This window comes from Oryx dammah, unplaced genomic scaffold, assembly GCF_014754425.2.
Source record: "Oryx dammah isolate SB20612 unplaced genomic scaffold, SCBI_Odam_1.1 HiC_scaffold_8, whole genome shotgun sequence".
Taxonomy (NCBI): domain Eukaryota; kingdom Metazoa; phylum Chordata; class Mammalia; order Artiodactyla; family Bovidae; genus Oryx; species Oryx dammah.
Window position 1 is genome coordinate 28924603 of NW_024070192.1, and position 12471 is coordinate 28937073.

A 12471-nucleotide genomic window follows, 5' to 3' on the forward strand; every position below is an offset into this window, starting at 1 on the left:
ATATGAGTTGACCTCTCTGAATTTCTGATTCTCTGAATTTCAGAGAATCTTTTATAGTATCTGAAACTACCTCAGTTGTTCTGTACCTATTTAATTAAACATCCAAATACTCTAGGTGTTGTGTGTTAGTCGCTCAGTCACGTTTGACTCTTTGCAACCCCACAGACTGTAGCCTGCCAGGCTTCTCTGTCCATGGAATTCTCCAGGCAAGAATACTGGAGTGGACTGCCATTCCCTTCTGGGCTAATTTTTCCAATGAAATCTAGAAAACATGATAAATGATATTCACACAGAAATAACTCTTTTTGTGAGTGCTGTGTTTATAAAATAATAAACATTTGTTAACAAAAAAATTCCAGGAATATATTAACAGAGCTAAGTAGCAAATTACCCCAAATCCCACCACATAGCAATAGCTGTAATCAGGGGTGAGTTTCATTACCAGACATCACTTATTTCTACATACGGATGTACGGACATACAGGTAAAAATAAGACAGAAGAATCACATAGAGTATTTTTTAAATACAGAATATTTGGTTTATTTTATACAGATACATATATGAGAAAAAAATGAAATAAGGCTTAAAAATGGAAGGAATTACTACATTCCAGTTAAATATTCCTTTAATGCAAGAAATCAGTTCCTTAAAAATTCTTTCTAAAGGGTGAAAGTGAAAAGGGTAAGGAAAATAATTATGAAAAGCACTGAGAAGAGGAATTTTTTTTTAACCTGTTTTCCTTTTTTTCATCAAATCACTCCAGGCATACTTTTCAAATGCATATCTTTAAACATTCTCCCAATACTTATTGTATCTCTGATTTGGGGCACTTACATTATTTTACTTTGTCAAGATTTAGTACTAACATCCGCTAAGGAACCATGATTCCATGATTCCTGGAGATGTCTCATATGGACCCTCACTTGAATGGGTTTATGGCTACGGTAATCCTTTGACCATGGCTTCCACTCCTTATTCAGCTGGGTTCCATTTCTGAAAAATTCTTCAAGAAGCTTTAAATACTCAGTGTTTTCATGTCTAAAAATGTCTGCCTATTGCTTTTAAACATGTCTGATATAATATTTTCGGATCTCAATTTCTTCTCCTCAGAACTTTGTAGCTATTGCTCTGTCAGATTCTTTTCTCTTATTAAGGACTTGTTCTGCTTGCTAGATTCCTGATTCTTTTACTTATCCTTCAACTTTAATAATAATTCAACCAGGATCTGTCTCAGTATTGATCATCCTGTGCAAATTTTTCCTGGAGCAAGATATGTCCTATCAACCTACAGATTTCTTCCCTCACATTAAAGGGGAAAAAAGGTGGTTTTTGTTTTTTTTTAATTATGAGTATCATTTCCTTTCCCTTACTAGGTTCTCCATCTAGGAAACACATGTGCTTATGACATGTTGGATGATTTTAATTTGCCCTCCGTATTTATCCGCCTCTTTCTAACTGCTTTGATCTCTCTGTCCTTTTCTTCTGCCTTCACTCTGATCATCTCAAGACCTTTCTTCCAGAACAAAGGTCTGACTTTCAGCCACATCTATCTTATCCCTTGTTCCTTTTCACTTTATATACAGAATTTAAAATGTGGCCTTGGGGGTAAAGGAATGTCCAGTCTCGCTTTATCTGATACGGTTGGTCTTATTTTGTTTTTAAATACTTTATTATTAATTTATTCTTAAGTGCACAGCATTCATGGGGCATGTTCTTTGTTTTTCATCTTCTTTACACACAAGGGTTTTTGTTTTTGGAACAGTGCATTGCTTGAGTCTTCCTTTCCAGGAGAATGCTTTCCTGGTTCACAACATCCTTCACCCTCCTGCTCAGGCAGACTATGAGCAGCCTTACACAGACTTACTCTGTGGTAAAGAATGGGGTGGGGTGGGGGGGTGCGGTTTCCTTGCTCATCTCCACCTTGCCTGGTATGCGTTTATCTACAGATGGAGGACTGGATATGGCTTTCTATATAATTCTCTACAGCCAGAGGAAACAAGAGAAATGGGGCGAGTCAGGGGAAAACTCAGCTGGGGCTATGATCCTTAGCCTTGGCTCCACCAGTCACCCATGTAACCAGTTCTGAGGGCTCTGGCTCAGCACTTTGCAAAGTGGCACCTATAACTAACTATCCTTACCACAGGATGGCATAATGAGGATTCCTAAGTCAACCGATCACCACATCACCACCTCCACTTTCCTTTTCCCATATCAGGGGCAATCATGAGAAATCCTAGGAGTGTACTAACCTTTCTTTCTTCAACACTGCTTCTTTGACAGTAGAAGCAGGAATTAGGAGGCCAAGTTGTGCAAGATTCTTCTCATTCCTTCCTTGAATGCCACTCTTCCAAGTTGATGGCAGTGGCTGTATCCTTTCCTTCTTTATGTGCAGGGTGCATTTTTAGCCCTTTCTTAAAAAAAACTATCTTCGTATATTTGCTAGACAGCAGAGGAGAGTGATCTTATTTCTCTCCATAATCTTCGCCAAGAAATACATTTTACACTGATTTTAAACATGGCTGAATAATTTCAAACTTTTTATCATCTTAAAACCTAAACAATAAACATACTTTTTAAAATAGGAAATCAGGTTCTTTATAAAACTGCTAAAACAAGGATTCAAGAAAGGTGATTTACTAAAGGCAGTTATATTTCAAAATACTTTAGATTAAGAGTGAGAATGGGAAAAAAAACACGGGGCGGGGAAGCATGGAATTGAGTAAAGGACCACAGAGACAGTAAGGACACTGGAGAGAATGAGTATCTGACATGGATGAGACCAACATTAGCTGACAAAATACCCACTATCCTTTGCAGACAATGTCTTGTTATCCTCTTTTTTACAGGTAGAAATTTAAGGTCTGAGGCATCTAAATCACTGACTAGCAACCCTGGCTGTGAATAAGAAAGACCTGGGCCTAATCCCAGGGACTAATTTAATTATTCTGAGATAAGATTGGATATCAAGCTCTTAAATCTCCCCAGGTGCTCCTAATATGTAGGGTGAATTCAGAACACCAGCTTATACAGTGTGACCAAGGCCCCAAGAGCTGACCAGGATTCAAATCTAGGTCTGTCGGACTGCCCTCTGCACAGCATTAACTCTGAATTCTGGAGACAAGGTTTTAAGAGTTTATAAACTATTATTGACAACTACTCCAAAAGGTCAACAAATATAAAAGCACTCAAAATACAACTGTAAATGACCAATCACAGCTTGGATAATAAGACTATTAAGACTAAATATAACACTGAATTAAAAGTAATAAAATAAATGACACACGTGTGGAGTTTCCACACACTCCCCAAGTTCATTCCTGAGTGAAAACACGGAAGAGAACCTGTTACCTGTCAGAACCTGGGTGAAACTCTGAAAGTAGGGAAGGCCTCCTGCGAAGCTGCTGCTGCTGCTGCTGCTGCTGCAAGAGCTGTGACGCCTGACTGACTTCAAGATGAGAAGAACGGTAATCAGGGACCGCAAACTCCTGGTAGTAAAATAGTGACATATTAATTATTAACCAACAAGCAGAATGCATCATGCAACCAAAGCAAGGGCAAATGTACAAAGGCAGTTATGGTCCAATAAGCATGGGAAGAAGCAGCAATGGTGATTCCAGTGCTTCACTGACCTAATTCTCTTCCCATAACCTAAAACAATCAACATTAATTGTGTATCACTCAAAAGAATTCAAAATGAAATTTCGTGTTCAACCTGTGTTTTATTTATTCTTCTAATAACGAATCACAGTAACTCCTAATCTGTATTATTTACTTAATAGGATCTCAAACCCATGTGTGCAATATGAAATCCTATGAAGTATCCCTATCTTAAATTTAAAATGGATAAGCTGGAAGAGTCACAGAAGCCATCTAGTTAAATCCATGTATAGTCACAAGTGAAGAAACAGAGGCCCAGAGGATCAGCACGCTAGTTAAGAGTAACAGTTTCCCTCATTCTAGGTGGGTGTTTTTATGTTTATCTTCCTATTTTTTGAACAGACACACGTAAAGGGTAAATACAGGCAAAGATAGCACTGAGGAATTTTCTCAGAACACAGTAGAGCACAAAGATATAGGAATTACAGAAGGAACGTTAGAAACCTCAGCTACAGTAAAAGGCTCTAACATTCAATATCCATCCACAGGTGAGAGGCAATATTCTAAGAAATAAAAAAGCAGCATTTCTCAGAAGTTAGAAAGGACTCAGTCCTCTCCTCAGGTTTCAAAGGGCCTAAGAGAAAAGTTCAGCATACTTTAAACATTGAACCATACTGGACATATCAGAATTTTAGAAAACGAACAATAGAGAAAACCATCAGTCATAAGACAGAAAAACTTGGTTTCCTACAAAGTAAGAAGAATCGTAATAAAAAAAAGATTTCTCATCAGCAACACTGAATAGAATGAAACAGACAAATACATATTCAAATTCAGAGGAAAACAAATCTGGAACCAAATCACCAAGGGAGTTAGAGAATGATTTCCTGAAATATGAATTTGGGTTCCCTTAAGTGCTTGGCTGAATTCCAATCTGTAATGCATAAGGAGAGCACAGTCCTGTCTTTAAAAGGCTGGACCAAGAACAACTTCCGAAAAAAGAACTATTGGAATGATAAAACAAGCAATTCCCAGAGCTCCCATAGGGCCAGTGAAAGTGAAAGTCGCTCAGTCCTGTTCAACTCTTTGCAACCCCATGGACTGTAGCCTGCCAGGCTCCTCTGTCCGTGGAATTCTCCAGGCCAGAATACTGGAGTGGGTAGCCGTTCCCTTCTCTAGGGGTTCTTCCCAACCCAGGGATCGAACCAAGGTCTCCTACATTGCAGGTGGATTCTTTACCAACTGAGCCACCAGGGAAGCCCTACACATGGCCAGAGCTCATGTGAACTTCCTCCAGCCAGAGACAAGAAACCTCACTGAATACAGAAGACATTTAGTAGACACCCTAGAAGAGAAAAGTTCAGAAGTGGAGGATAGGGTTTCCCTGGTGGCTCAGTGGCAAGGAAACCACCTGCCAATATGTAGGAGACATGGGTTCGATCCCTGGTCTGGGAAGATCACACATGCCCCAGAGCAACTGAAGCCCATGTACCACAACTATTGAGCCTGTGCTCTAGAGTCTGGGAACCACAACTACTGAGACCTCGTGCCCTAGAGCCCATGCTCCACAACTAAAGAACCTACTGCAATGAAAAGCCTGTGCACCACCACTAGAAAGTAGCTTCCACCTGCCACAACTAGAGGAAAGCCCATGCAGCATCAAGGACCCAGCATAGACAAAAATAAACAGATAAAATTATTTTTAGTTTTTTTAAAAAAAGAAAATACAGGGGAAGGGAACATTTCCCAGGCTAACACTCCTAACAGGCTGAATGCTCTCCTCTTAAGACAGAAACCAGGCAAGAACGTCCACTCTCACCTTCTACTCAACTTGGAACAGGGGTGGTGGGGGGTGGGGGGGGGGGTGGGGCGGGCTTCTAGCCAGTGCAATAAGTAAGAAGGAGAACAGACACCTAGTGTGAAAACAGAAAAGCAAAGCTGTCTTTATTCTCAGGTTACAGTATCATCTACACAGTTAATCCTGGGGCATTCATAAAAGAGCAGGAAGTAACAAGTAATTTTGCAGGAGAGAAGATTAATATACATAGCAGCAGTGAACTTAAAAATGAAATTTAAAAAGCAGCACCAGTTACAACCCAACAAAAATACTAAATATTTAGGAATAAATGTGACAAAAGAGGTTCATGACCTGTACACTGAAAACTAAGTGACTGGATACATACACAAACTGTGGTATATCCATATCCAGCAATAAAAAGAAATTACCAAGATGTGCCAGAACACAGATATATTTCAAAAATATGAGACAGAAAAGAAGCCACTGACAAAAGCATTCATGTGAAATTCAAGACAAAGGGAATCTGTCGTGATGGGAAGCAGATGGGTATCCTGGGAGCTGAGATCTGTAGGAGGTGGGGGAGGGGGCCTGAGCTGGACAGGGAATAAGGGAACTTCCTGGGGTGGCAGAAATGCTCTCTCTCTTCATTTTGGTGGTAGTCTTATAGGTGTATGAAGCTGTTAAAATGTACACATACAATGAAACGTTATTATATATAAACTAAACCCAAAGTTAATTTAAAAACAGCAGCAGCAACAATACACTAGGAAATCAGTAATCAGATGAACAGCACTGAGGCAGTAAGGACACACAACCCAAAGCCAACACCTAACCACTGTTAAGAACCTCAGCAAAGAGTAGAGAGTGACTTCTTCAACCAAAAAGGGCATCTGCAAAAAACATGAAACTAATGACCATTTCATCTCTTCCCATCTCTTTTTTTCAAAGCTTACACTCATGGCCCTGGCCGGCTCCAAGCTGGTAATTTCATCTCTTTTTCACAAGGTAAAACAATCACACAAACTCGTCTTCCTACCATCAAATCTCTTAAGAAGGGAGAAGTTCTTTAACAGGTCACAAATAATACCAGTAGCTACATGAACACACATATAGGAAATCTAAGCTTGAGACCTGGCTCTCACTCAAGACACCAAGTCTTCCATCCAGCTTAATGCTCAACCAGAACCTGGCACATACACATAGGTCTTAACTTAGAAACTCTAGGTCATTGACACTCTATCAACAACTCCTACCATCAGAAGCAGAGACATGGCCAACTCCTAGAATCTGGCATAAAGCCACAGTAAGAAGATAAATATACTTAATCCTTAACCTTTGAGAATGGTTCCTGCCATTAAATACACACACACACACACACATATAATTGTGTTTGGTTTCTGATCAACAAATGTATTACATAGGAAAAGTAGAGAGAAACATAGAATACATATGCAATTTGTGTAATATCTGTTCCTTACCTGCTGGTGACGGGTGCTGGGAAAGGTATATTGAACAGAGTGGGGAGGATACCGACTTTGTTCTGTGCTGAATGCTCCTTGGTTGGGAGGATAACCTGAACTTGACATTATCAGTAAGGATGTCCTCACCAGGTTGTGAGATCAAGTGCAACAAACAATCATGCTTCTAGGAAATCACCTGTACAGGATGGGAAAAAAACAGAAACGATAAGAACTAACGCACCAAGGGTGCTTCTAATAACTTACAACCATACCTGCATAAACAAAACCACTATTATCAGTAAAGCTTTCTCCCATATATTAATACTTACTCAATATAACAGAAGTTACAACGGCTTTAAAACCAGCAATGGGTCTTTTCCTCTATACTGAAAAGAAGGTTCTTTAACATATCACAAATAAAATCAGTAGCTACATAAAGTGAACACATAAAATCTTAGCTCAGGAGCCAGCACACAGCAGCAGCTCAGTAAATACCTTTCTTTCAATAATTATCTGAAACACAAATATTAAACATTATAAAAACAAAAATCTATGGCTGTAAAACTGTAAAAAGTCAATTATTAAAAGGATTCAGGAAAAGTTATAAGGTTAAGTGTTTGTGCAGAGAAAATATTGTCTTTATTCAATAATTCGGCCCCAAAATGTCAGTCTAAGAAGACACTAGGGATAGAAAAGCTTTCAAGGAAGAAAAAAGAGAGGCTATCACTTCAAGAAAACTACTGCCCCCTTTTCTTTTTAATTAGAGTTTCAAAAAAACCTGTATCTGCCACCATTAGCCTGACAGCTTCCCCACATTTAAAGACTTTTCCAGCAAGATTGGTGGTGATATTAACAAATGTTGAGGTTTTGATATTACACAATGAAATGTAAAGATCTGCAGAAGTCAATGAATCAATATTTTCCAAATGACCCAAACAGAATTACAAGATTATGCATAAATAAAACATTTGAAGTCAAAACATTTTACCACAATAAGTTGCAAGACGAACCAATAAATGTTTATTGTGACAGAATATGAAAGGTTTACTGATATGGCTTCAAATTCTACACAGTAACTAACCTTCAAAACCTTACCACTTGTCTGGTTTGGGTATGATATCAAAGAATACCCACAATTATCTTAAAAGGCTATTAAAATACCCTTCCCTTTTCCAAATACATATCTATATGAGGCTAGCTTTTTTTCATAAGCTTCCATCAAAACAACCTATCACAGGACTAAAACACAGAAGAAGAAATGAGAATCAAGCAATCTTCTTTTCAGATACTGAAGAAGTTTGCAAAAATTTAAAACAATGTCACTCTTCTCAAACTCTGTTTTATTTTGGAAAATACATTACATTAACATTTGGGCTTATATTATTTTTAAATAAATATGTTTTGAATTTCCCCATTTTAATAGCTGCTAAGTTGCTTCAGTCATGTCTGACTCTGTGGGACCCCACAGACGGCAGCCCACCAGGCTCCCCCGTCCCTGGCATTCTCCAGGCAAGAACACTGGAGTGGGTTGCCATTTCCTTCTCCAATGCATGAAAGTGAAAAGTGAAAGTGAAGTCGCTCAGTCATGCCCGACTCTTAGCGACCCCATGGACTGCAGCCTACCAGGCTCCTCCATCCATGGGATTTTCCAGGCAAGAGTACTGGAGTGGGATGCCATTGCCTTCTCCGATTTTAATAGCTAATATGGTAAATATCAACATATATAATCCACATAAGCAAAAGCTCTTTGGAGTCCCAAATAATCTTTACGGGTATAAGAGGACTCAGGAGACCAGCAAGTGTGAAGGTCGCTGGCCTAGAGAATTAGGTTGTCTCCAGACTGACTGACAGCCACAGAGGTGGCTCACGCCAGGTCCCTGACTCCTCATAGAGGCCCTGGCCCTGTCAAAGTGTGGCTTCAACCCAATATTTGTGTCAAGTGAACCACTCTATGGGGCAGGGTTGTACCAATCAGATTCTCCTCCAGGTATCTGAACTGAGAAGGTCAGTTATTGCAAAGTGGTCAGAGTGGGAGTGAAGATGAGCCAAAGGACATGTCAGAGCAGTTAAGAGAGGAGCGGAGGACGTCAGCCTAGACACGGGCCAGAACAGGATGCAGAGAGCAGGGGTGCCCCCGAGACACACCAGGAACTGCCTCTGGCACTATGCTCCAGAATCAGCTCCCAAGAAGAGGTACTGTGCTTCTTTCCTTCTCCCCGGATTCCTGTTCAACTGCCTACGTAGTCTCACAGTGAGTGCTCTTTGCTTAATACAGGTGGAGTAAGTGTTTACATCTTAGTATCACAAGATCTCAACTTAAGTCCCCAAATAACTACACAAACCTTGGAATACTCTAAATGTCAGGTCCATCAACTGATGAGGAACTGATAGATAAAATCGGGTATATTCACAAAAGGGATTATTATTCTGCCATGAAAAAAAACAAAGCATGATACAAGCTATAGCCTGAACAAACTCTGAAACATAATGCTAAGTATAAGACGCCAATCATAAATGACTGTGATTCCTTTCATATGAAAGTCCAGAACAGCCAAATCTATAATGACAGAAAGTAGATTAGTGGTTGCTTAGATAGACTGAGATATATATATAAGAAAATAAGAAAAAATGATCACAGTGGAAATATAAAACATGAAAACATGACAGAATTATGGGATTAACAAAAGAAATAAAATGAAGGCAACCTGAACAAAGACAAGAAAAGTAAAACAAACAAATTGGCAAAATGTTTAAAAAAATAATGCCTAGTGTTGGTGAGGGTTTGGAGGAAAAGGTACTGTTTCACAACATGACTGGTGTGTTGGTAAACTGGGTACAGATTGCTTTCTAAAGAAGAATAGCAATTTCTGCAGTATCAGCCCTGAAAATATGCACATTCTCTACCACAGCAACTCGGCTTCTAGGAATTCATTTGGTTATTCAATAGACAAATCCAAGATGAATGCTTGAGGCGGTTTCTCAAGGAGCTACCCTAAATATACAAGAGCTTAGAAAATTGTTTTGCTAAAAGTTTAACTAATGAGGGACTTCCCTGGTGGTCCAGTGGTTAGGAATCCTTGCAATGCAGGAGAAGCAGGTTCGATCCCTAGTCAGGAAACTAAGATCCTACATGCCATAGGGCAACTAAGCCCACATGCCTCAAATAGAGAGCCCACCTGCTGCAACTGCAGAGAGAGCGCGCCACAACCAAGACCTGACACAGTCAAAAGTAAGTTGTTTTTTTTTTTAAGTTTAGCTAATGAAAAATTTTACTTACAACATGACACAAAAAAGTTCTTATAAATGAGAACATTTTGTTTTATAAAAGTATAATTTGTATAGACCACTACCACTTGATTTTTCATGTATGTCTATCATATCTTCACAAGAATTTAAGGCTAAAGGCAGAAACATCATGCACATATTCAGCAAACATCTACCGAGCTGTATACTCTGTATGTCAGCACTGCTCTAAATGCGGGCACAGACCGGGAACCAAGGCAGGCATCTTATTTTGAGGAGACACAGACACTAAGTAACCACAAGCACTAAGATAAAGTGTTATAAATAAGACAGGATTGGAGAAGGGGAAGGGAGACATGCTTGGCAGGTAAAAAGCCAGGATGACCACATGCCCCAATTTTCTGAAACACCCAACTTACAACTACTGTCCCCATACAGTTATTAACCATGTTCCATTTCCCTCTCAAGACTGTTCCAGTTTGGGTAACACATGATATTATAAGATGACTTTTGAGGCCAAGCCTTGAAAAGACCAGAGCATTTAGTGGAGAGAAACTAGAGAAACCCTAAGGCAAAGCGAGGAGGCAGAGGAAGAGTGAGGGAGAAGGTGACCGAGGCCATGGGGTTCTGCTGGCCATGTGTGTGACCTTCATGGTACAAACATTTTCTTTTGGCCTTCCCAACTCATTTCATCTTTCCGAAGACCTTTTCTACCCCAAATTTTAAAAATATTCTACATTCCCCTCTTACACTTTCTTAAAGCTTTTAAACATACATTCATGCACCTTAATCATCAGAATGGGTCAGAAGATGGCAAGAGCCAGCTGACTGCTTCCTGCCTGCTCCCGCCAAGGTCCAAGGCACGAAAGTTAGAAAATCTAAGAATCGGGAGGTTTTCAGGTTTACCCAACTAACACTGATTTTTACAGATAAGGACTCTGAAAGCATTTAAAAATTTCTCTCTATCACAATCATCAATGGCAAAAATGGGAGAAGCTAGTGTTTCCTGTGATGCTGTGCTGCTTTCTCACAGGGAGTGAGCTACTCTGAGGAGCTAAGATGTATGATAGGACCACCCTTAAGACCACCTGGGCAGCGCTCTCCTCCGATACACCTGCACTTGCCAGTGGAAGCGGAATAGCCCACCAGGGACAGGGGAAGTTGTTTTGGTTTTGTTTTGGGGAATATATATTATACGCATGATCTCAGAGTTTCTCAAAGCACCATAGAATACAGAGAGGAAAATCTCCTTCTTAGCCCTGACCCCAGCCTCTACTCAGTTCTCTTCCCAGAAGGCAACCAAAGTTGGTAGTTTCTGAAGTCTCCTTTACAAATGCCTACACACACACCCACACACACCTTTGCCCCCTACATAAATAGGACCATGGTGGATATGTAACTGTCCAATATCTTGCTCTTATAACATAAGATCTTAACACATCTTGACAATCATTTTCATGAGTTCATAAAGACCTTCATTCTTTCTATTGCTCTAATGCATTTCACTGTATGAATGTTCACAAATATTTTGTTTTCCAAGTAATTCTGATCTGCACCCCTGCTTATGAGATCTGAGGTCTCTGAGCTCTCCTTCCAACTCAGACATCCCAAGTAAATAAAGCTATAAATGGAATGGAGACGCAAATGAAAAGATCTTAGCTCAAGGTCATCCAAACTTTTCTCCAACAATGGCTTACATGATGAGAAATCTATGCTGTATGGTGTTGTTTTGAAGTTGTTTTAATTTCCAGCAATGGTGAATCCTGAGTACAACACATATTCAGATGTATGTAAAATAATTGGTCCGTGTTTCCCTTTTATCATAACCAATTCTTCATGACATCCTAGTTTTCTGATGTGGTTTTAGTGAAGTTTAACTTGAAATACTTTAAAAATAAAGTCAGTTACTATCGACCCAACATAGGTGGGTAACAGAACACCAAGAAAACTAGAGATCAGCCCTTACCGGATACAAATTTACAGGTCAAATGGGCCTCACCTCTGGTCACAATAATTGCAATTTGCAGCCTACTATGAGCTGACCTCCTTCCTCAAAACTGATCCATGAGATGTACAGCAATAGTTCAGACCTTTTTGTTTTCTAACAAGCACTGTCTCCTCAAAACCTTACATGGAAGCCAAATGTATAGAATACCCCAAGAAGAAATACTGGGATTCAGAGAGAACAGGGAAACTAGGTCTCTTTTCAGCCTCCTCATCCCCGTCCCGCCTCTGACCCTCACTCCAGTCCCGGCTCACCAAGACACCTTCCACAGAACACTTGACAGTTTGCAAATAACTGAAATAAAAGAATCTGGTTGAAAGTGAAGGCTGAAGGGGAAGGAAAAACTTTAAATGGCAGTTTCCAATTT

At 39.7% G+C, this 12471-nt stretch overlaps 1 protein-coding gene across 21 annotated transcripts in view; it reads right to left on the reverse strand.

Moving 5' to 3' along the window:
* NCOR1 (nuclear receptor corepressor 1) overlaps positions 1 to 12471 on the reverse strand; it is a 115594-nt gene that overhangs the window by 91789 nt on the left and 11334 nt on the right. For all 21 annotated transcript variants that reach the window (XM_040245890.1, XM_040245885.1, XM_040245897.1 and 18 more), the window contains exons 2-3: positions 6875 to 7052; positions 3350 to 3486 (exon numbers count right to left, since the gene is read on the reverse strand). In XM_040245890.1, the coding sequence (XP_040101824.1) occupies positions 3350 to 3486; positions 6875 to 6982 (245 nt within the window). In that variant the 5' untranslated portion in view covers positions 6983 to 7052. The remainder of the gene's footprint in view (positions 1 to 3349; positions 3487 to 6874; positions 7053 to 12471) is intronic.